Consider the following 22,105-nt stretch of genomic DNA (forward strand, 5'->3'; position numbering starts at 1 on the left):
TTTGTATGGTTTCTATTCAATTCATCATCTCACTGATAATGGATTTTTTTTTTTGTGACCCTGGACTGGAAGGATGCCTATCTTCATGTCCTGATACACCCAGACAGACAGAGATTTCTGCGCCTGGCAGTGGAAACAGACCATTTCCAGTTACAATCCCATCCATTCGGATAGGCATTGTCTGCCAGGGTTTTGACCAAGATATTGGTGCCAGTTGCATGCCTTCAGCTAAATGGATGTACAACATTTCCGTATCTGGATGACAGGTTGTTGCCTGCTTCTTCTCTCCCTAAAGTGCAAGACAATATGCAGGTCACAAAGATCCTACAGAGACTTGAGTTTATTATCAACATCCAGATGTTCTATCGCCAACTGACACAGAACAAGAAGTTTATGGGAGCCCAGTTTCACTACAGCTGGGCCTTACCTTTCTACCCTATTGGACCTGGCCCTCTTTGCAGGGTCACCCCCAAACCTTTTTTTGCCATCACCCCCTCCTATTTTCTGAATTTTGTTTTCATTGGCAATGTGTGCACTTTACCACTGCTAACCAGTGTTAAAGTACTTCTGCTCTCTCCTTTAAACATGGTAAAATTGGCTCGCATACAATTGCCACAATTTAATTTACGTATAAATCCCAAGTAAAGTGGTACTACATGTACGCAGGGTCTGTACATTAAATGCTACTAGTGAGCGTGCAACACCTATTGTACCACCTACTCAAGTAGCTCTTTTAAACATGCCTGCAGCATATATGCAGTTTAAACTGCCAGTTGGACCTGGCAAAAAAAGCTTTTGCCAGGTCTACACCTCCCTTTTTTAATACATATGTCACCCTTAAGGTAGGCTCCTAAGCAGCCCACAGAGCTGGGTGCACTGTAATAAAAAATGTTGGACGCGAATATTTAAGTTTTATATGTCCTGCTAGTGACAAAACTCCCAAATTCATTTTTCACTAAAGTGAGGCCTACTTCTCCCATACGATAACATTGAGTTACCTTACTACATTTAATAAGTGATAACTTGTGTTATGGAGCAGGTAGAAATGTGATGTTTGCTCTCTAAGAGTTGTAATTTAAAACCCTCTTCAATGGTAAAGTTGGATTTTAAGTTGCAATTCTGAAAATGCTATTTTTAGAAAGTGTCTTTTTCTTACCATTTGATCCCTGTAGATTGTGCACTAGGTCACATGACTGTGATTAGAGTAGCAGTGGCATTTGTGTATTCATCCCAGACATTGAGAAAAAATGGGACTAGATGTTAGCAGCACTGGCTATCCTTCCAGGATAGGAGGGGCACATATGTTCCCTAACCCACTTACTTTTCAACAGAGCTGCCTCCAGCACATTTGCAAAGAACTTGACACCAATCTTTTATCACTCTAGACATTTCTCCTACTTTAAAGGCTGACATAACTATAAATATTGGACCTCCAGAGCTACTCCTTATTACACTCCTGGACCTGCGGAGAATACTATGAAGGCCTGCCTTGTACTTCAGAAGATAGCCCTGCTGCTTGAGGCATGCTTTGTACCTCAGAGGAGTGCCTTCTGCTATCAGAAAACTGCTCTCCTCCTTGAAACCTGCCTTGTATCCTTAGAGGACTGACCTACTGCTTGGGGCTTGCCTTGATGCTTGAACCCAGGACTACCAGAATGACACCATGGGTTAGCTGGCTGGCCTGCTGTTCCGAGCTACAATGACACAAAAAGCTACAGAGGCCTCCCAGCAACTACCCAACTGCCCTCCTGCAACTGGTCCTGCCTGGACCTGCAACTGGACCTGCCTGAGCCCTGCTGGACTCTCCTAGAGTAAGTCCCTGATCCCTAAAATGTGCTTTCGCAGGTCCTAGACCTGTGGCTGGCATCAGTTTGCACTGTTCTGTAAAGAAAACATGAAATCCTGAAGTTTGACACACTTCATGAACATGAATGGACCCATTTGTGACAAGACTCTACCACCTGTGACGACTGCCACACGAAGTTTCAGTGAACTTGACCTTTCGCACTACAATAACTGCCAATGACAACTGTCAATGCAAGATCTGCACTTCGTGCTACAGCAACTACAGCTTGCGGTGACCGCCAATGTGAAGCTCCAGCAATGACAGTCCACAATTCTCGACCTGGGCTTCATGCTACAGTGACAACAGCCTGCACTGCTTGGCCTGCTCTGCGCACTACAGTGGCGGCCATCCACAACGCTCTCACTGCTCCTCATGGCCTCCTCCACTGCGAACTGGGTCTTTTGTGCCAGATTTTGAAAAGGTACCTTTTTCTGTTGAACTAACTTGGTCATTGTATCTGGTCCATGCTCCTTTGATGTCCACTTAATCCTATGACTGTCCCGGGTCTACATGACCAGATAGCCATGACTGGCGATTTGTGTTATTAGGTGCTATACTTATTTAAAACGTTTAAATTTAATATCTCCAGTACTACTTACTGGAATTTAGTCATATGGATGGCAAAATATTTTTTAAATGTTACTCTATCTTTCTAAATTGGTGTGGGCTTTTTCTTGTGTTGTGTTTTTACTTTAATACTGTTAGTGTGCTGCATAAATACCATACACATTGCTTCTAAGTTAAGCCAGACTGCATTTGTACTTAGCTACCAGATGATTAAGCACAGGCCAATTTAATGATTTTATGTTGTTTACCCTGACAGGAATTGTAGTTGTTGCTTGAGGAGCGTTCACAACCCCCTTAACCAAACGCCCCAGTGCCCTACATAGCCCATGCCAGAATTAGAACTTTTCAGAATCAGCTTTTCCATCTGCTAACCGAATCCACCATGTCAGCAAGGGGATGACTGAGAGTACAGGGGTTAACGGTCGCAACTACTGCAGTAAATCCCTGGGTGCATTTTCACCTCAAATTCTGATGAGGGTTCTCCACCATTGGGGTGTACCTTTCCGAAATGTAAACTGTTAATCACGGCTACCAACCAAATCCGTGGGGCATTGGACTGGTGGTTATGGAAGGCCAATATTTTAAAGAGTGTCCATCTAGGACTTCCTTATCCAATACAGCTGATGACGGACGCCAGTCTCTGGGCATGGTGAGTGACACTGTGGCATCAGGAGGCAAAAGGGCAGTGATCAAGGGAAGAAAGTTTGCATTCCTCCAACTGGAGAGAGTTATCAGCAGTCAGAATGGCTTCGGAAACTTATTCTCTAAAGCTGAAGGGAGCCAAGCTGGCAGTTCAGAGAGACAACCAGGTGGCAAAATGCTATCTGAATCACCAGGGAGGTACCAGTAGCGAGTGATTGATTTTTTTGGCTTCAGAGATATTTGCTTGGGTGGAGTCAAACCTCCTGGCCTGATAGCAGTGTACATCCGAGGACAGTTGAATTGAAGGGCAGACAAACTCAGCCGAAGTCTACCCTCATCAGTGATGTATCACTTGTGGGTCCAAGGTTCAACCAGATTTGTTAACTCTTCACCACACTGTCCACAGACATGGGCAGTTGACACAATGACAATTCCTTGGCCCAAGGGAATGCTATATGCCATTCCACTGACTCCCCTACTTTCGAAGGTGTTTTGAAAGATCAGGTAGTAGAGCACATATGTAATACAAGTGGGCCTTTTTGACCCCAGCACCCTTGGTTCTCCCTTTTGATGTCACTAGCAAAGGGAAATGATCTCCTATTCCTACAGCCTTCCCCTCTACAGTGTCCTTAAATACCATTGCTCCAGCTTCATCACCTCAGAATGACGGCCTGGTGCTTAAAAGCATAAGCTTGCATAGCAGGGGGGTGTTCACTAGAAGTTGCACAAGTCATTCACGAGCCATAACTTCTGTCTTCTTACAAGAAGCTTTGGGGTTCCCCTCAGAAGAGATACAGATCGAAAGGGTTGGATTTACTCTCATTAGATGCCTTTCAGATCCCCGAGCTCCCCTCTAGAAGGGTGTCTGCTAGGTTTAGTGAACAATGGTCAGCTATTAAGCCTCTTAAAGGGGTAGAATATTGTGCAACTATATCCCCACTAGTGAATAGGTTCCTTGAAGGTTTTAGATTATAAAGGTCAAAGGTGAGTAGCCTTATTCTGACATTGGCTGTCTCAAAAACGGGTATTCAGTGGCCCCATTTCCCCACTAGTGAGATTATTGCCCAGTCTGGCCCTGTTGTCCCTTACTCTCTGTACTCAGTCCTCTCACATAGATAGTCCATCAAGGGCCCACACTCACCCCTAATCATTTATCTGGCCCTATTTGTACACATTCAGAACTCTCACAATGTCAGCTATCGGATACACGCAAAATATACTCTGAATTGTCTCAATGCAGATAAAGAAACTGTGCGTGCAATATCAGGGAGAAAACTACCTGAAACACGTTCAAATGAATGCTTCAATAGTGGCTGGGCCTGAAACGTCAGAAAGAAAAGCCTTGCATATGAAACCCCATCTCACCTTTCACCAGGCCAGTCTCCATGGACGAAATTCCAATACCAAATCAAACAATTTGCAATTTTGAAATTAATATTCTCATTTTATTATTCTTCTGAGCTCAATCACCAGCTGTGCCTTCTACCATCCAAGCTTGTTTCAGTACATCCTTCAATTCCTCAAATTTTTCCAAAACATTGCACTAATGTCTGCCATGGTATGATCTTGCCTGGACTATTGACACAACATTCGTATTGGCCTTCCAAATAAAGTGGTAGACAAAATGAAAGAAATCCTAAACCATGTAGCAAGGCACACCTATGCTTAATGTTCAAAGGCCGCATTAACCCGCCAATTAAAAAGCACATAGCCACATTACTCCTTTGGCTGTCAATTAAAGAAAGATCTCACTTTAAAATATTGTTCACAAATATGTTGATGACCGTCACTGAGTTATCTGCCCAGACTCTTTTAACCTTATTATCGAGGGATGTGCCTGATATCCTCTTCTGAGAACCTCCTGGCCTCACAATTAACGCTAAAACTATTTAGAGAACGATCTTTTCATGTGCAATTTTCCACCCTCTAAAATTACCTTAATGATCCATTAGCATATCGTCTTAAATTTCAGATGAAGCCTAAAGAAACAAAAATGCTACAATTCGTTCAGTGAAGTGTCTATGGCCAATTTTAAGATTGCCCTTTGGTGTTCCTTCTCATCCTATGCATTTTCACCTGTTTGCTAGGCATACGCATACGACTAACACATTATTGTGCAGACTTTCTCATTAGAGGCTTTTTCACCTAAGGACACATTTAAGCCTTTAACTTTTGGACATTTCAGCAAATTATTTTTGACTCATACCACCATCATTGTGCATATCTCAAAATAATGGGACATTTGTTCAGGTTCCAAGGTTCGTTTACCTCCTTCTTGGAGCTCAGAGGCCCTCATTCAGTCATCCTTTAATGGATCTTGAGGTTCTGGCCCTGGGAGATACCAATATTAGGCTGAACAATATCCCCAGGGATTTGAATACCCACACCCTTATGGGTTGAGCCCTGAGGGTCGATTTAGGACCAGGGAATAACAAAGAAGTCCGATATGTCACAGCGGATTCTCCGTGTGGTTCCCCTATCTTGGTTAGGTCATCATCCAGGGAATTCAGATGCTACAAGCTATCAGAGTCCCAATGGGAAACTGTGCTGATCTAAGGTCTTTCTGAGTTACTCATAATCCCAACAGATCCAGTAACTCCTGGTATTTAGGCCATTTAAAGATTATGGGCATTTCATAATGAGGGCTTAAGAGAGAATTTCAAAAACTATACATAAATAAATAAGGCACAGGCAGCTTAGCTAAGTACTCTAAGGTGGCAGCTGCTTCAAAAGCAGTTCCAAGGATGTGGTCAGAGACAGGTGTGTAAATGTACTGTGCCAAGCCAGCCACCTCGATTCATGAAAAGCTTCGAAAGAATTCCGGATGTGCAACGAGACCCATTTTACAAAAAACACTACTGATCCGCGCTTGCTATTCTGAACATGTTCTAGTGAATATGTAAGTCGGACGATGGAAAAGGGAAGGGGTGGACGTTACCTAGCAGGGGAGAAGATTACAAGCTCTCCTCGTCTCCTGTGGCTCAGGGGCGGAATAGTCAGTCCAGGCTGCGGTGCAGCACCTTATTAATGATCTTTTATCTGCTGGTAAAATGGGGTCCGGTGTTCCCAAACCTAGACATTTGGGGGTTGTGTACACCATCCCAGCTACTTTTATGTGGAGCGGAATTCCACAGAGGAATTCCATGCTCCACAGCTTGTAATCGAGGACTTCATAGTACATATTTAAAACGATATTGAAAAGGTGAAATTATTTATTCTCTTTTATAGGATTCGAAGCTTATGCCTTCATTTTGCGAACAGTTCTCTGCCGTCGCACAGCAGCCCGTTAAGCTTAAGTGTTTCATACGATTGCTTTTTAATATGTCAAAAAATAAGTTTGCAGTGAAATGCTGTTTTACATGCTTTCAAGTAGTGATGCTTATTAAAGAAATCTGAAATTAAGTAAGTGTTCTGTATTTTAAAATCTAAATAGTCACATTTTTATTGCTGATGAAGTTTGGATTCACATCACGGTTCTGTTCGATTTATCTTTTATAAAGGTCTTGGGTTACTACACCAGAAATGACATTAACACTGAAAACTTAATTAATGAAATTAAAGCAATTGCTAGCGTACCAACAGAGAAATATTTCTTTAATGTGTCTGATGAAGCTGCACTCCTGGACAAAGCGGGAACCCTGGGCGAGCGTATTTTCAGCATTGAAGGTAAAACTCTTTGTGTGCAACTTTGTGTACTCTTTTTGTTTCCTTTTTGTGTACATCTCACTCTAGGTTTGATGGGTTAGTTCGTACATTCACATACTACAGTATGTTATGAAGGGTGCTTAAATATAAACAAATATATAATTTGGACACTACAAATGAACGCTCATTGTTTACCACCGTCATCTATTGGTTTATTTTTTACCGAAATTACACTACCAGACCCGCTGTGAGAGGAATGAATTAGATTACAAAACAATATACATGTACATTACTAGCTCTCTTAAAAGAAATATTTTGGATAAAAATATCCACCTATTGATGGTTTTGTTGTTTGGTGTCTCGTCTCAAGCCAAAGCTGACTGATTGACAATAAAACGAGGTGTCAAAGAAAATGCCCACGTTGCTGGTACAGGTAATGATGATGAATGGACTATCATCCATGTCCAGCACAAAAAAGATGAAGGACAGAGTGTTGAAACTTTTCAAACACTCCCCCCCCCCCAACTCACAGATCTTGGATAAATCCATCGTTTTTTTGCTCATCATGCAACCCCAGTTTGGACCCAGCCATATGCAAATCAGTGTTAACCCTCCCCCCCATGGAAAGAGTCCAGCTGGAACTGCCAGGCTAGGTCCTCCCTGGACTTCAAACAAGCATCCTGGGCCCGGTTTTCTGGTGTCTCATCAGCCAGGCTAGCTTGAATCCATTGTCACAGTAAGCAAGCGACCCACATTTGGGCATACCCTGACCACTTAGGGCAACTTTAGCAACACTTGTGGATGGTCTTCAGTCATAGGAATCACAGAACAAACTTCCTAATTAACATTATTTAGGCAGGTCGCTATTTGTGACCTCCATATTTGGCTGTAAACACAGAAAAAGCATGGATCTCCTTCCAGACCACATATTGCGAGTAGCAAAATACAGTCATTGGTGGGCAACCTTGAGTGAGTTTTCCCAGAAATACAATGTTGTATTTTTTTGGGATGTAAAATGTTGAAGTAAAATATTTCAAATATTAACAACAATTGACAAAGCCAATAGGTTTGGCTTTAACATTCTAATTCATGGAAACACAGCAATGCACAAATGTAGTTGTCATGAATAAGCACATTCAAGTCAAACCTATTACCTTTGCCAATGCATGTTACATTTCAATCCTAGCCATATAAACCATTTAAAGAATTATTTTTCAGGGAATTAAAAGGAGGACAATATTCCATATGTCACTAATATTTAATTTGCTAAAGTAATTTTAGGAATGATATGAGGATTTTTTTAAATTTTGATTCTTGACTTCGTAACATGTTTTATTTCCAACAGGCACGGTTCAGGGAGGAGATACCTTCCAATTGGAAATGTCCCAGGTTGGATTTAGTGCTCATTACTCTCAGAACAAGGTGATCTATACTACTTTTTCTTCAAGCCAACTCAAAGTTTAGAGCTAAACCTTTTGCTTTTTTTCAGTTTACGGTTAAATATTGATGTGTTCAATTTCATTGCACCAGATCACCTCAAATAGAGATTAAAAATGAAAAACAAAATGACAATATAGATTAAGAAGGAGCAAGAAGAAGCCTCGAACCTCTGGTTTCAATGGGGGAGACAAGTTGGCATTTAGTTGAAAAGCAGCATTTCATTAGCATTACAAACCAGTAATATGCACATATGAAGCTTTTTATAGTATGAATCACAGATCATGTTTTATTGTCACAATACATAACACAGTGGAACTGTTTTCATACATGGTTTACTAGCCACTGCTTAATTGTTAAATTATATAGTATACTGAGGTGAACATGTGTCTGACCCACGTGCTCACAATACTCCTCAGTGCTCACTTGCTTTCCAGGTAGGTTTGCTCTCTATAAATATATACGTCTGCACATATGCCACATTGGGAGTACCATGCCCTCATCACCATGACCATTAAAGATGAATGGCACCAAAATACATGGAAAAAATAGAGGGACTGACAGACCCTTCACAAAAAACCCTAAAAGGACCCATTCAGAGGAGTTCCCTCTGGTTCTACACCCCAATGAGATGGTCTCTGAATACCCTTTAACCAGACATCGAACCTTTATAATGTGGCTCTACCCACAAACTGACAGAAATTGGCTTATTAATTTGGAGTGGGTGGTGACACCCACCAATGAAATAAACACAATTTGGGAAGGCCTACCAACATCTCTTCCACAAGAGCCTTCTTCTTCAGGCGTAGGCTTCCCCTATTCTACAAATGGGCTGGGGAGGTGGTGGTAAGATGCCAATCTTTTCCACCATATTATGTGATATTCATGTACTATCTGTAGAACATGATTTACATCACACACAGTACAGTTTTCACACAACATACATAACTTGGCATACACACACACTGTCTCCACAGACCCTACTCTGAGGAGCTAGTGACCATCTTTGAATATAGGCAGAGATAAAGATTTGTAGACAGCTGTGGTGCTTTATTTGGGAACTTCAGAAAAGATGGTGTGCCTCAAGTGATCTCACATAATATAGAAACCACTGAGGGAAAAATCACAAGCAGCCTAAAAAAGTTGATCTGAATGGTGTCAATGCTTGTCTTTCAATGCAGCAATGTTCACCTGTGTAGCCACATCAAGTGTTACACTTTCTGAAGCATACCCAACCCTGGATGCACAAAACCTGTACTTTCCTATTGGGACAAAGATAGAAATAATACTTTTATGTCCAGGTGACCTAACACTGCTTCCTTTAAAGTGGCTGTGCACAGCGCTTCCATGGTTCCACATATGGAATCCTGTTTGACACGTCTCTTTCTTTGAAATCACAAAACTACAAGAACTAAAATGAAGTTCTACATCCTATTCAGCAGCTGAAAAATAAAAATTTCACAAAACAACCCTGGTCTTGGAAGTTGTAATGTTTTGCATGAACTCCCATCTAAATATTCCACGACTCTTGAAGGTCCACAACTATGTTATCATGACCATATTTCAATCACTTTGAAAACCCTTTAGTGGCAGCCGACTAAAGAAAAATCACAGTTTAGGACCGTGATAATGCCACTGCCGGGTCTCACTCTCAGCTTTCTACTCAAGGAGTTCCATTTCTACAGATCAGCCTCCTACCTGTGATCTGCACCTCCCACCTTCCTCACAATCCACTCAACTAAATACAAACTAGGCAGAGAACTGACACTACATTTTTTGGAAACTCCTCACACCTAAGACACAAAGGGCCAGATGTATCATTATTACCAATAGTGATTACCAAATTCTGATTTTTTGCGAATCGCAAATAAGTAATCGCCAATGGAATGTATGAAACTCCAGGAGTTTCATATACCGATTCGCAAGGATCGCAGACCACCATGTCTGTGATTGCTTTTACATAAAGCAATTTTTTGTTTTTTTAAATGCAGCCCGTTTTCCTTAAAGGAAAACGGGATGCGTTTAAAAAAAAAAAAAGACAAGTTTTCTTTTCATTTTTTAAGAGTAGGCAGTGGTCCACAGGACCACTGCCTGCTCTTAAAAAATGTTTTTGAATTGATTCACAAAGCGAATTCGAATGGGTTACCACCTACCTTCAATGGGTGGTAAAATGCAAATGTTTAGTAACTGCATTTGGGTCACAAAACATTCATACATACCTCTGCGAATCAGAATTTGTAAGGGACACCCTTAACACGCCCCTTCCTAATACCAAATCGGTATGTAGTCGCAAATCCAATTTGCGATTCGGTAACAAGTTAACAAATTGCAAATTAGACTTGATACATAGCAAAATGCATTTTTGATATTGCAAACAAAATGTTTGAATCATCTGGCCCAAAGAGTACTTCCTGATATTTTGCAGCAGTGTAATGGTTCACTACTTTCACAGCATGAGCTTGCTGTGGGTTACTCATCCTACGACACGAACCATTCAGCAAGGATACGCACACACATGGGTAATGACTGAGATGAGTCACAAGTGAAATTGTTCAAGTTTATTTCAAATACATGCGCTACTCAGTTGTGGGTAAAAAACATGCAGGAGCTCCTCCACACCCAGGGCCTGATTATGACTCTGTCCCAAAAGTGACGTATATACCGTCTGCTGTTTTACAAGTTCCATAGGATATAATGGAGCTTGTAATATGGCGGGCAGAATATCTGTCATGTTTGGAATGGAGTAATACCCTCCGCCAAGGTCGTAATCAGGCCCTCAGTCATTCACAACGGTCCTCCAGCCCTTTTCAGTGGTTCTCTGCACGGCGTTCCAACTTCGAATGTTTAATCAGGTTTGAACAGTGATACCAGAGCAGGCATAGGCTAACAGTATAATTACAGTATTACAACATGCAAGCATTGCACCAACTCTGATTCTCAGAGACTAGACCTTGTCTCACACTACGGTAATCTTTTACCCCCACAACATGAGGAATTTCCTGATTTATTTGTAAACTTAGGAGGCAAAATTAGAAACTAATGGATAGATACATTTGTACAAAAACTGCCAAGTAATAAAGGATTATTTCTTCGAGAACCGGGTGCATATATTCACTTATGGCATTTATTTTGATAGGATGTTATGATGTTAGGTGCTGTTGGGGCCTATGACTGGACTGGAACTGTAGTTCATCAAACATCAAATAAAGATTTTATCTTTCCAAATGATGCCTTTGAAAAAGTTCTGCAGGACCGGAACCACAGTTCATACCTAGGTAAGAAGCTAGCACATTTTCTTTGTAACCTCCTCCTGCATGCAGGAAGTCTTCACCACTGTATATTATAATTACTAGCTTAAGCTCCGAAAATACTGTGACGTAAACCAATCATTCTTTGACATAATGTCGTGATAACGGAAAATAGGAGTCTACTGTTCACTTTTATTGTGTAACAATTATAGTTTTAGATTACTAATGATAGCATCTCTTAATGAACATTGTTCTGGGCTCACTGACACAGTGCAACATAATAGCACTTCACTACTCTATATAGCACAGTAAGGGACTGATGCATTGTAAAATAGGAAAAGAGGGCTCTACTCAGTATACTTTCTAACATTGAATGTAGGAATTAATAATGCAGGTGTACTCTTCTTGATACTCTTACAAGCCTTCACGAAGCACCAACAAAACATGAACTCCTTATTGAAACAAGCATTTGCAATGTAACGGGTCTCGCACTTGTTCGACTTAGAGCTATAAGTGCTGTAAAGTCCTAACCGGACTTTTCTTGCTACATAAATTGAAAATGAAAAGTAGTACTGTTTTACATAAGTGAGCTGATATAAAGTGCCACGCCATGAGCGTGAAGGAGCATACAAAACAAAACAGAAGTTTGCTCGCAGTCAAACGTATCGTATGCAATTATTTATGTAACAGGGTCGATGTCATGCAAAGCACTCGACTACTGCCCAGTGAGATCGCGCTGCATAGGAAATAAAAAGAAAACGTAGTCCAGAAGACCAACAGAAAACATGGAGCCTCGTACGTGTTCAGTAGTTTACTAGTGCTGTTGAGGACGGCTAAATACCGGAAAAGGCATGACGTATGCATGCCTTTCACAAATGCAATCAAGCGAATTTTAAAAGGCAAGTCCACGAACCAACAAAACTAATGGGCGTGGTTAAAAGCCAACAGAGAGATTACAACAGGAGCCAGAGTGCTTGCACGCTTGACCCTAAAAAGTGCAAAGAGGGCACCGTTGTTTCTATCTGTACTAACTGTATATAAATATTCTAATTTTATTTTCATTTTAGGTGTTTTAGGGCCAATTCACAAAGATGTGTAAGAGATCATAAAAGGTTACTACATGAGTACTATCAGGGAGTTGCGACCGGTGCAGGTGCAGTGGACGTCGACCTAGAGGGGAGGAGCTGTATTTCACAATATCTTTGATTTAAAAGCACCTGCTGCAGAGTTTCTTGTGCGTCGAGCTTTCAGGCAGCAAATAAAATCGCAACTCTTGTGATTAATGTTCCTGCTACAGAGAGAGATTGGAGTTTTGTCTAGTAGCAGTTTTGACTCACCATAAAGTAGCGCAGAGGGTTAATATGCCTGCTGCAAAGCACAGATATGTATTTTATGTGGATAGCTGAATGGATTAGAAAAGCCAGTCATTACTAGCACTTTAAAACAAACAAAATGTATGTGAGAGAGTGGGTATAGAGAGATGAGGGGCACTTTTGCCAGGTGGTAGTGTGGGAATCGGAGTAGAAGTTCATGAGGGGTAAGGGGGAGCGCCAAAAAACATTGTCACACTGGGTACCACCAGCGCTAAAGCTGACCCTGAGTTCTATTTACATGCTACAAAATATCTTTGTGAATAGTCACCAATGTGCTCATCATGTGGGTTAGCCCCTAAACAAATTTTGCAAAGGAAAATGTTGTCATTTAATCTACGTTATTCTATGTTCTTTATCATGATTATTTACGTTCGCGATACAGGCTACCTCAAATGTATCATTGTATCTTTTTGCTTGTCAAAATGAGAATGGTCTAAGCTCAGTCTGCCTTTAAAGATTTCTGTCTATGTTTTTCTTACTTTTTCAGACAGGCAGGTGTTCCTTACTAGCCTCAGAAGCTCATGTGGGGCAACCATTATTGCTACAAAATGAGTGGATGTGCCCATTGAGGCAATAGGCATGCTATATCGTGTCCTTAAGGACCGGCATGGCACACTCTTTTTTGTTTCTACTCTTCTCTCAAGGTTTAATGTACTGATAAAGGAACTACAGCAATTACTCTTAACCCAGGTTCCTATAACTGCAGAGTTTTTCCTGGTTCCCCCCAACCTGTGTAATTTCAGTATTATTAAAAGGCATTCAGCTAAAAGCGATGAATTACTACATTATAGTGGGATGATAAGGCTATTTTATGTTGATTAACCCGTGTGATTTTCTAACCTGGGATTGCCATTCCAGTTGTATTCTAGCTACATCACATAATAAATATTTCTTCTCACTTTTGAGACAGCTCCATTTTCTGCAGTAGATGTCATATCATATCATTTGATAGGCGATCTGCTCCACCGGAAACAAATTGTGCAGTAGTTATTGTAAAATTGTTGTTGTAAAATGGTTATTGCAAATGAAAAAAGGAGAAAATATATCTCTTCCTCAGTCTGGCCTTCAAAACACATACTGCTCCATTACAAATGGACAATAAAATAGGGTGGTAATATGCGCCATGGTATAATTGTTATTCGGTGGTATTACCAACCCATTTATAGGCTTTTACAAGTTTAAGGCCTGGAATTGAGACTAAAGCCCAGATCCCATACGTACCAGGCAATTTACCACGTGTTTTTCTTAAGTTGAGAGTCCTGTTCTGCTCACACAAATAGAAAAGTGGACTCCGCACCCGAAAAAACTTGTAAGTGGTGGTACTTGTATAGAAAACCTATGGAATTACACTAGATAAATCCATACATGGACTTGATTGTGTAAGAGGCCATCAGCACACAAATGTTTGTAACTGCAAAGTGCCCAAGATCGAACCTCAAAAATGAAGTTCCTAACAGCTGGTGAAGTCATTTGTTCTAAATACGTCTTTTGATTAAAGTTAGCGTATCCTAAAATGTGGATTTAATAAGTGGAATATTTGCTCTAATGATACTACTGTGGTTTGTCTCTATCCTATTAATCCCAATATCCAGCAGATTTTGACTAACATTGCCTATTCTTGGTAGGTGATGAAATTATCACAACTCAAAATTTCATAAAACCCTTAACAATAGATTGAAGCCTCAGGATTTGGCCAAATACCGTCCAAAAAGATAATCTGGATGAAAGGGATACTAAGGATAAAATTTCCCATTCACAATTTATTTTGTAGCATATGAAGGGTTGTGGCTGTAGGTATGGTTACAAATTCCCAAAACCCCATTTAGAAGAGGCAATAAGAGACACAAATAAGACCAGACCCAAAGCTCAACAATGTAAAGAGCCCTGGTTTCTATTTTAGCCCTATGATCATTAGCCTATATCATAAGTTGGGTCGAAAGTTGTTAGAACATGAAGTGTATTCATTAGAGTAGTCAAAAATGTAGGGCCTCATTATGAGTTACTGGTAAAATGGGGTGATAATATTGGGCCCATTATTATGGTTACTGGGTCGCACTATCACCTCCTTTAATGGTCATTACAAATATGAGGCACAGATAGGGAAAGAACTTGCAGGACCCTGTATAACCAGCTCATTTACAGCTTGTTTTTTTATCTGAATCCAGGCCTTTTTCTGTGAAAAACATTCAGTGAGCACCTGCTCTGAGATGATAGACTTTGAGACTTGAAAAACAAGTGGCAATATTCCCACTCATGAGCCCTTGTAATCACAGACTTCATGGGGTGCGTCTCCACATCCCACATTTGAAAGAGTCCCATGTATTCAAACAACATCACTGTTTCAATAATGGCACTATTTAGCTTTAACAAACTCCTTGGGACACACATTTGTTTTGCATGATATTTGAGTCTTGCACTTTGCACTTTGGTACAAAAGATTCTTGTTCTGGAGGCCTACAGCAGTCTTTACCAGTAGGACAGCAATGCCCACACAAAGCAAACATGGGACAGAAATATCACTTTGGAAATAGCAGCCACATAACTGACCACAAACAACCATCTTGCTCATTAATGAAAATGTTAAATAAGGAAAGGGACAGCCAGCAAACCTGGCTGATGCCTTTCATGACTAAATTGACATGCTATCTCGCCCCCAAGCACAACATGAACAGATGCTGTATTCCCAGTTTAAGACTATAAATAATTTCCCCTAATTCCTTCTCACTCTAATGCCTCACTCAGTAGAGTACAGTACATACTATCAAAAGTAACTTAGAGATTGAGGAAATCAATGAAATCTTCCTCTTCTGAAAGCTACATATTTCATAATTGCCACTAACAAAAGGAAGGTTTGTTAACAGTACCCAAACCCGCCCAAAATAACAGCTGATATGGGACAAAAATAGCCTGATAGTCAAGCTTACTGTGTATTTTGAGACTACAGTTTAATTTCCCAATACTGTGGAGCTGTGAAATAAGGCAGTTGTTGGATGGGGACCATAGACTGGCAATGTATTTTCCTGTTTGGAAAGCCTGTCAGATAAAATTGAATATTGATGAGTCTGCAATGCAGCCCAGCAGCAGCCAACCTGTCTAGCACAAGTATCCCGTAATGCAGGATGCCTTCCTCAACTTTCTCCTCCCACCATACACAAGCCCCACTCGCTCCTATTTACTACCAGCTTTGAGTTTATAAGAGAAGATTTATTAATGAATGAAGGGTTCTCAGGAAAATTTGCACACGGCAATGCCTAGTCTGCATGTTGTTTCCCATTCCAGGGACAACAACTCAGGCTAGCCAGAATTAGTAGTGATGATGCCAGATGGAAGTGTTAATTCTGGTCACACGGTATCCCTGTACCTAAATCTGTATTGCTCCGAATCGGGGCCTAACCAGGAAAATCTTTACCTGGAGACAGAAGAACATTAAGTGCATCAAGAGGGTTATTCAAATTGCCAAACTGAAGGCAAAAAAGTGATCAGATGTAGGACAGACATCTTCTATTTTCTCGACTCCTTCATGGCTCTGTCAACTCCTCCAAATTTTCTCAGCTCAGCGGGAGTAAAGGAATTTAGTCAAGTTTCTACACCTCCTCCTTGCTTGAAGAAAACCAACCAATTTGTTTACCATTTCCTCACAACTATATATCTTCAAATATGAGCAAATCAACTATTGTTGTTGAGGTAACATTCATGGCCCACATCTAACCATTTAAGTTCTGGAGATGATATGGCAAAACTCCATTAATGAAAACTTTGGAAAGTATTCCATTGTAGGGTGAAATATATAAGATTTGTATGAGCCCCTCTACACCCTGAAACACTGGGGACAGACTTAAATAGCTGTACCAACGTAGTCTTTGCTGCTCTGCAGTTTTCATCAAACCAGCCTAGCAAAATGAAGGCATTCAGCAATGGATAGTGCTGCAGATTAGATTCCAGATCTTAAAAGTATAAAATAATTCATGGCTTCAACATGGTTTTGGGAAATTATTAGTTCTCTGTTACCTGTTGCTGGATAAATAAGAGATTGAACAACTTCAAATAACTCCCTTGGCCTGTTAATCCCTACATGGAGAAATATTATTGACTACAAAGATGCTCTTAACAGTCTGTCAGCACAATTCTCCAGTTTTCACTGCAGACCCATCATCACTCTTGAATTTGCTCCATCTGTTTTCAGGGAACATCAATTTCTTTCACTCTGCCCTCAAGTCTTCCTAGAACCAGAGGGCACATTTATGTCTACTATTTCCATATTGTAAAGGAGCAATGATAATGCAAATCTCTTTGGACAGAATTAAATATTTCTCAAATGACTCAGTGCAATCTTAAAACACATCTAAATACTCATTGGAATTTTGTTGGTTATTTTTTAAAAGAAGGTACACAGTTGTTTTCTAAGTCCAAAATATGAATTGGCTGGCATTTGGTGTGATGATACCGAGGAGATGGAATCCCCAATTCCAACCAGAATCCCTGCACTAAATTCAGTCTAGCCTGAGTTTTCTCCCTGTAATAGAGAATAACCACTCAGACCCAGAGTTACTGGGTACTTTACTGTATAGTTTTTCATGACTCCAGAGAAAACCATTTACATTATATACCTGCTCAGAGCAGGCAAAAGGGTCAGCAGCAGGGCCCGTGGGGCTTCAGGGGAGTAGAGCAGGCTTGAGCCTTTCTACAGACAGCATTGTCTCCTCCCCCCTGACTGGTGCAGGGCCAGTCATGGGCCAGGCTCTTGCATTCGTTATCTAAAGAATTCCCCAAAGCAGAGACCCTAAATATCCAGAAAAGGAGGTTTGGCTACCTAGGAAGGAGGATAGGCTAGTAACACAGCTAAGAGCCTATCAGAAGGAGTCTCTGACATCACCTGCTGGCACTGGCCACTCAGAGCATTCCAGTGTGCCAGCAGCACCTCTGTTTCCAAGATGGCAGAGGTCTGGAGCACACTGGAGGAGCTCTGGGCACCTCCCCTGGGAGATGCAGGTTAGGGGAGTGATCACTCCCCTTTCCTTTGTCCAGTTTTGTGCCAGAGCAGGGCTGGGGGATCCCTGAACCGGTGTAGACTGGCTTATGCAGAGATGGGCACCATCTGTGCCCATCAAAGCATTTCCAGAGGCTGGGGGAGGCTACTCCTCCCCAGCCCTGACACCTTTTTCCAAAGGGAGAGGGTGTAACACCCTCTCTCTGAGGAAGTCCTTTGTTCTGCCTTCCTGGGCCAGGCCTGGCTGGACCCCAGGAGGGCAGAAACCTGTCTGAGGGGTTGGCAGCAGCTGCAGTGAAACCCCGGGAAAGGCAGTTTGTCAGTACCCGGGTCTGTGCTAGAGACTCGGGGATCATGGAATTGTCTCCCCAATGCCAAAATGACATTGGGGTGACATTTCCATGATCTTAGACATGTTACGTGGCCATGTTCGGAGTTACCATTGTGACGCTGTACATAGGTAGTGACCTATGTACAGTGCACGCGTGTAATGGTGTCCCCGCACTCACAAAGTGCGGGGAATTTGCCCGGAACAATGTGGGGGCACCTTGGCTAGTGCCAGGGTGCCCCCACACTAAGTAACTTAGCACCCAACCTTCACCAGGTGAAGGTTAGACATATAGTTGACTTATAAGTTACTTAAGTGCAGTGGTGAATGGCTGTGAAATAACGTGGACGTTATTTCACTCAGGCTGCAGTGGCAGGCCTGTGTAAGAATTGTCAGAGCTCCCTATGGGTGGCAAAAGAAATGCTGCAGCCCATAGGGATCTCCTGGAACCCCAATACCCTAGGTACCTCAGTACCATATACTAGGAAATTATAAAGGTGTTCCAGTATGCCAATGTGAATTGGTAAAATTGGTCACTAGCCTGTTAGTGACAATTTGGAAAGCAGAGAGTGCATAACCACTGAGGTTCTGGTTAGCAGAGCCTCAGTGAGACAGTTAGTCATCACACAGGGAACACATACAGGGCACACTTATGAGCACTGGGGCCCTGGCTGGCAGGGTCCCAGTGACACATACACTAAAACAACATATATACAGTGAAATATGGGGGTAACATGCCAGGCAAGATGGTACTTTCCTACACAACCCCCCACCCCAAACGAAGGACAATAAGACTAGCCATGACCTGATGAGTCTTCATTGTCTAAGTGGAAATATCTGGAGAGTCCATCTGCATTGGAGTGGGTACTCCCAGGTCTATGTTCCACTGTATAGTCCATTCCCTGTAGAGATATGGACCACCTCAACAATTTAGGGTTTTCACCTTTCATTTGTTTTAGCCAAAGTAGAGGTTTGTGGTCTGTCTGAACAATGAAGTGAGTGCCAAACAGGTATGGCCTCAACTTCTTCAGTGCCCAGACCACAGCAAAGGCCTCTCTCTCTATGGCAGACCAACGCTTTTCTCTAGGGGTCAACCTCCTGCTGATAAAAGCAACAGGTTGATCCTGGCCCTCAGAATTGAGTTGTGATAAGACTGCCCCTACCCCTAATTCAGATGCATCAGTTTGAACAATTAAGTTATTGGAGTAACATGGGCTTTTTAGGACAGGTGCAGTGCATATGGCCAGTTTCAGCTCCTCAAAAGCTTTCTGACAGCTAGCTGTCAACAATAACTTTTTAGGCATTTTCTTGGAGGTGAGGTCATTAAGTGGGGCTGCAATAGAGCAATAGTTCTTAATGAACCTCCTGTAATACCCAGTGAGGCCTAAGAAGGCTCTCACCTGGGTCTGAGTTGTAGGGGGAACCCAATCTATGATAGTTTGAATTTTCACCTGAAGTGGTGCAATCTGTTCTCCACCTACCAGGTGTCCCAGATAAACCACTTTCCCCTGCCCTATCTGGCACTTTGAAGCCTTGATAGTGAGGCCTGCCTTCTGCAGGGCCTCCAAAACGTTCCACAGGTGGACCAGGTGATCATCCCAGGTGGAGCTAAAGACAGCTATATCATCTAGATATGTTGCACTGAAAGCCTCCAACCCTTGCAGGACTGTATTCACCAACCTCTGAAAAGTGGCAGGTGCATTTTTCAAACCAAAGGGCATTACTGTGAATTGGTAGTGCCCTCCAATAGTCGAAAATGCAGTTTTTGCTTTAGCATCCTCTGATAATTTGATCTGCCAATACCCTGCAGTCAAATCAAAGGTGCTTAGATACTTGGCAGATGCCAGTGTATCTATGAGCTCATCTGCCCTGGGTATAGGGTGAGCATCAGTTTTAGTTACCTGGTTGAGACCTCTGTAATCTACACAAAACCTCATTTTTTTTCCCCATCTTTAGAGTGAGGCTTTGGTACAAGCACCACAGGAGAGGCCCGTGGGCTTTCAGAGTGTTCAACCACTCCCAGTTCAAGCATTTTCTGAACCTCTTGTTTTATGCAGTCCCTGACATGGTCAGGCTGCCTATAGATCTTACTTTTGACAGGCATGCTTTCTCCAGTATCTATAGTGTGCTCACACCAAGAAGTGGTGCCTGGCACAGTAGAAAAGAGTTCAGAAAACTGACCCAGGAGATTTATGCAGTGGTCTTTCTGCTCAGCAGTAAGACAGTCTGCTAAAACTACACCTTCCACTAGAGCATCTTGTTCTGTGGAAGAGAAGAAATCAGGGAGAGGGTCACTCTCTTCTTCCTGTCCTTCATCTGTTGCCATGAGCAGGGTAAGATCAGCCCTGTCATAGTAGTGTTTCAGGTGATTGACATGGAGCACCCTAAGGGGACTCCTGGCAGTGCCCAAGTCAACTAAGTAGGTGACTTCTCCCTTCTTTTCAACAATGATGTGAGGTCCACTCCATTTGTCTTGGAGTGCTCTTGGGGCCACAGGCTCCAAGACCCACACTTTCTGTCCTGGTTGGTACTGAATCAGAACAGCCTTCTGGTCATGCCATTGCTTTTGTAGCTCTTGGCTGGCCTGAAGGTTTTTACTGGCCTTTTTCATGTACTCAGCCATTCTGGATCCTAGGCCAAGTACATAGGCCACTATGTCTTGCTTAGGAGCTTTTAAAGGTTGTTCCCAACCCTCCTTTACAAGTGTTAGAGGACCTCTTACAGGGTGCCCAAATAGGAGTTCAAAGGGGCTGAAGCCCACTCCTTTCTGGGGTACCTCCCTGTAAGCAAAAAGGAGTCACGGTAACAGGACATCCCATCTCCTCCTGAGTTTTTCAGGGAGTCCCATTATCATTCCTTTGAGAGTTTTATTAAACCTCTCTACCAGTCCGTTTGTTTGTGGATGATAAGGTGTGGTGAATTTGTATGTTACACCACCTTCCTTCCACATGGCCTTTAAGTATGCAGACATAAAGTTGCTACCCCTGTCTGATACCACCTCTTTTGGGAAGCCCACTCTGGAAAAGATTCCCAGGAGGGCTTTTGCCACTGCAGGAGCTGTAGTGGTCCTTAGAGGAATTGCTTCAGGGTATCTTGTGGCATGGTCCACTACCACCAAGATAACCCTATTGCCTGAAGCAGTAGGAGGGTCAAGGGGGCCAACTATGCCAACCCCTACCCTTTCAAAGGGAACCCCAACCACAGGCAGTGGAATAAGGGGAGCCTTTGGTGTGCCACCAGTCTTGCCACTGGCTTGGCAGGTCACACAGGACTTACAAAAATCCTTTGTGTCCTCTGACATCCTAGGCCAGTGAAACAGGGGGACAAGCCTTTCCCATGTTTTAATCTGACCCAAATGTCCAGCCAAGGGAATGTCGTGTGCCAGAGTTAGGAGGAACTCTCTGTATTGCAGGGAAATGACCAATCTCCTGGCTGCTCCAGGTTTTGGGTCCCTTGCCTCTGTATACAAGAGGTTGTCCTCCCAGTAAACTCTATGTGAGTCACTGACATCCCCATTTTGCTGTTTTGACAGCTTGCTGTCTTAGACCCTCTAATGTGGTACAGGTTTGCTGTGCCACACTCAGCTCCTCCCTGGCAGGCCCCCCTCCACCCAAAAGGTCAGCAGTGTCTGCTGCCAGCTCCCCTGGTGAAGGTTCTGCACAGGGGGGAAATTCTTCTTCCTCAGAAGTAGAATCATTTGTAGAGGGAGGGATAGTGTGTAGGGATTTACCCTTACTAACCCTAGCTTTAGGGAGCACTTGGTCCATTGTTCCAGGATCCAAGTCACCCTGTCCTTTTTGCTTTTTGGCCTGAGCCCTTGTCAAAGCAAAAATATGCCCAGGAATGCCCAGCATTGCTGCATGAGCCTCCAACTCCACTTCTGCCCAAGCTGATGTCTCTAAATCATTCCCTAATAGACAGTCTACAGGTAAATCTGAGGCAACCACAACTTTCTTTGGACCAATAACGCCCCCCCCCCCCAGTTGAGATTCACAACAGCCATGGGGTGGCTAAGAGGGTTGTTGTGAGCGT

General features: G+C 42.4%; 1 protein-coding gene across 1 annotated transcript in view; it reads left to right on the forward strand.

The window, feature by feature from the left end:
• The window catches only part of ITGA2 (integrin subunit alpha 2), a 475,911-nt gene that overhangs the window by 240,021 nt on the left and 213,785 nt on the right, over positions 1 to 22,105 (forward strand). Inside the window, exons 9-11 of the mRNA XM_069221707.1 lie at positions 6,556 to 6,721; positions 8,046 to 8,122; positions 11,274 to 11,412. Of these exons, the coding sequence (XP_069077808.1) occupies positions 6,556 to 6,721; positions 8,046 to 8,122; positions 11,274 to 11,412 (382 nt within the window). The remainder of the gene's footprint in view (positions 1 to 6,555; positions 6,722 to 8,045; positions 8,123 to 11,273; positions 11,413 to 22,105) is intronic.

Source organism: Pleurodeles waltl, chromosome 1_1, assembly GCF_031143425.1.
Source record: "Pleurodeles waltl isolate 20211129_DDA chromosome 1_1, aPleWal1.hap1.20221129, whole genome shotgun sequence".
NCBI lineage: Eukaryota > Metazoa > Chordata > Amphibia > Caudata > Salamandridae > Pleurodeles > Pleurodeles waltl.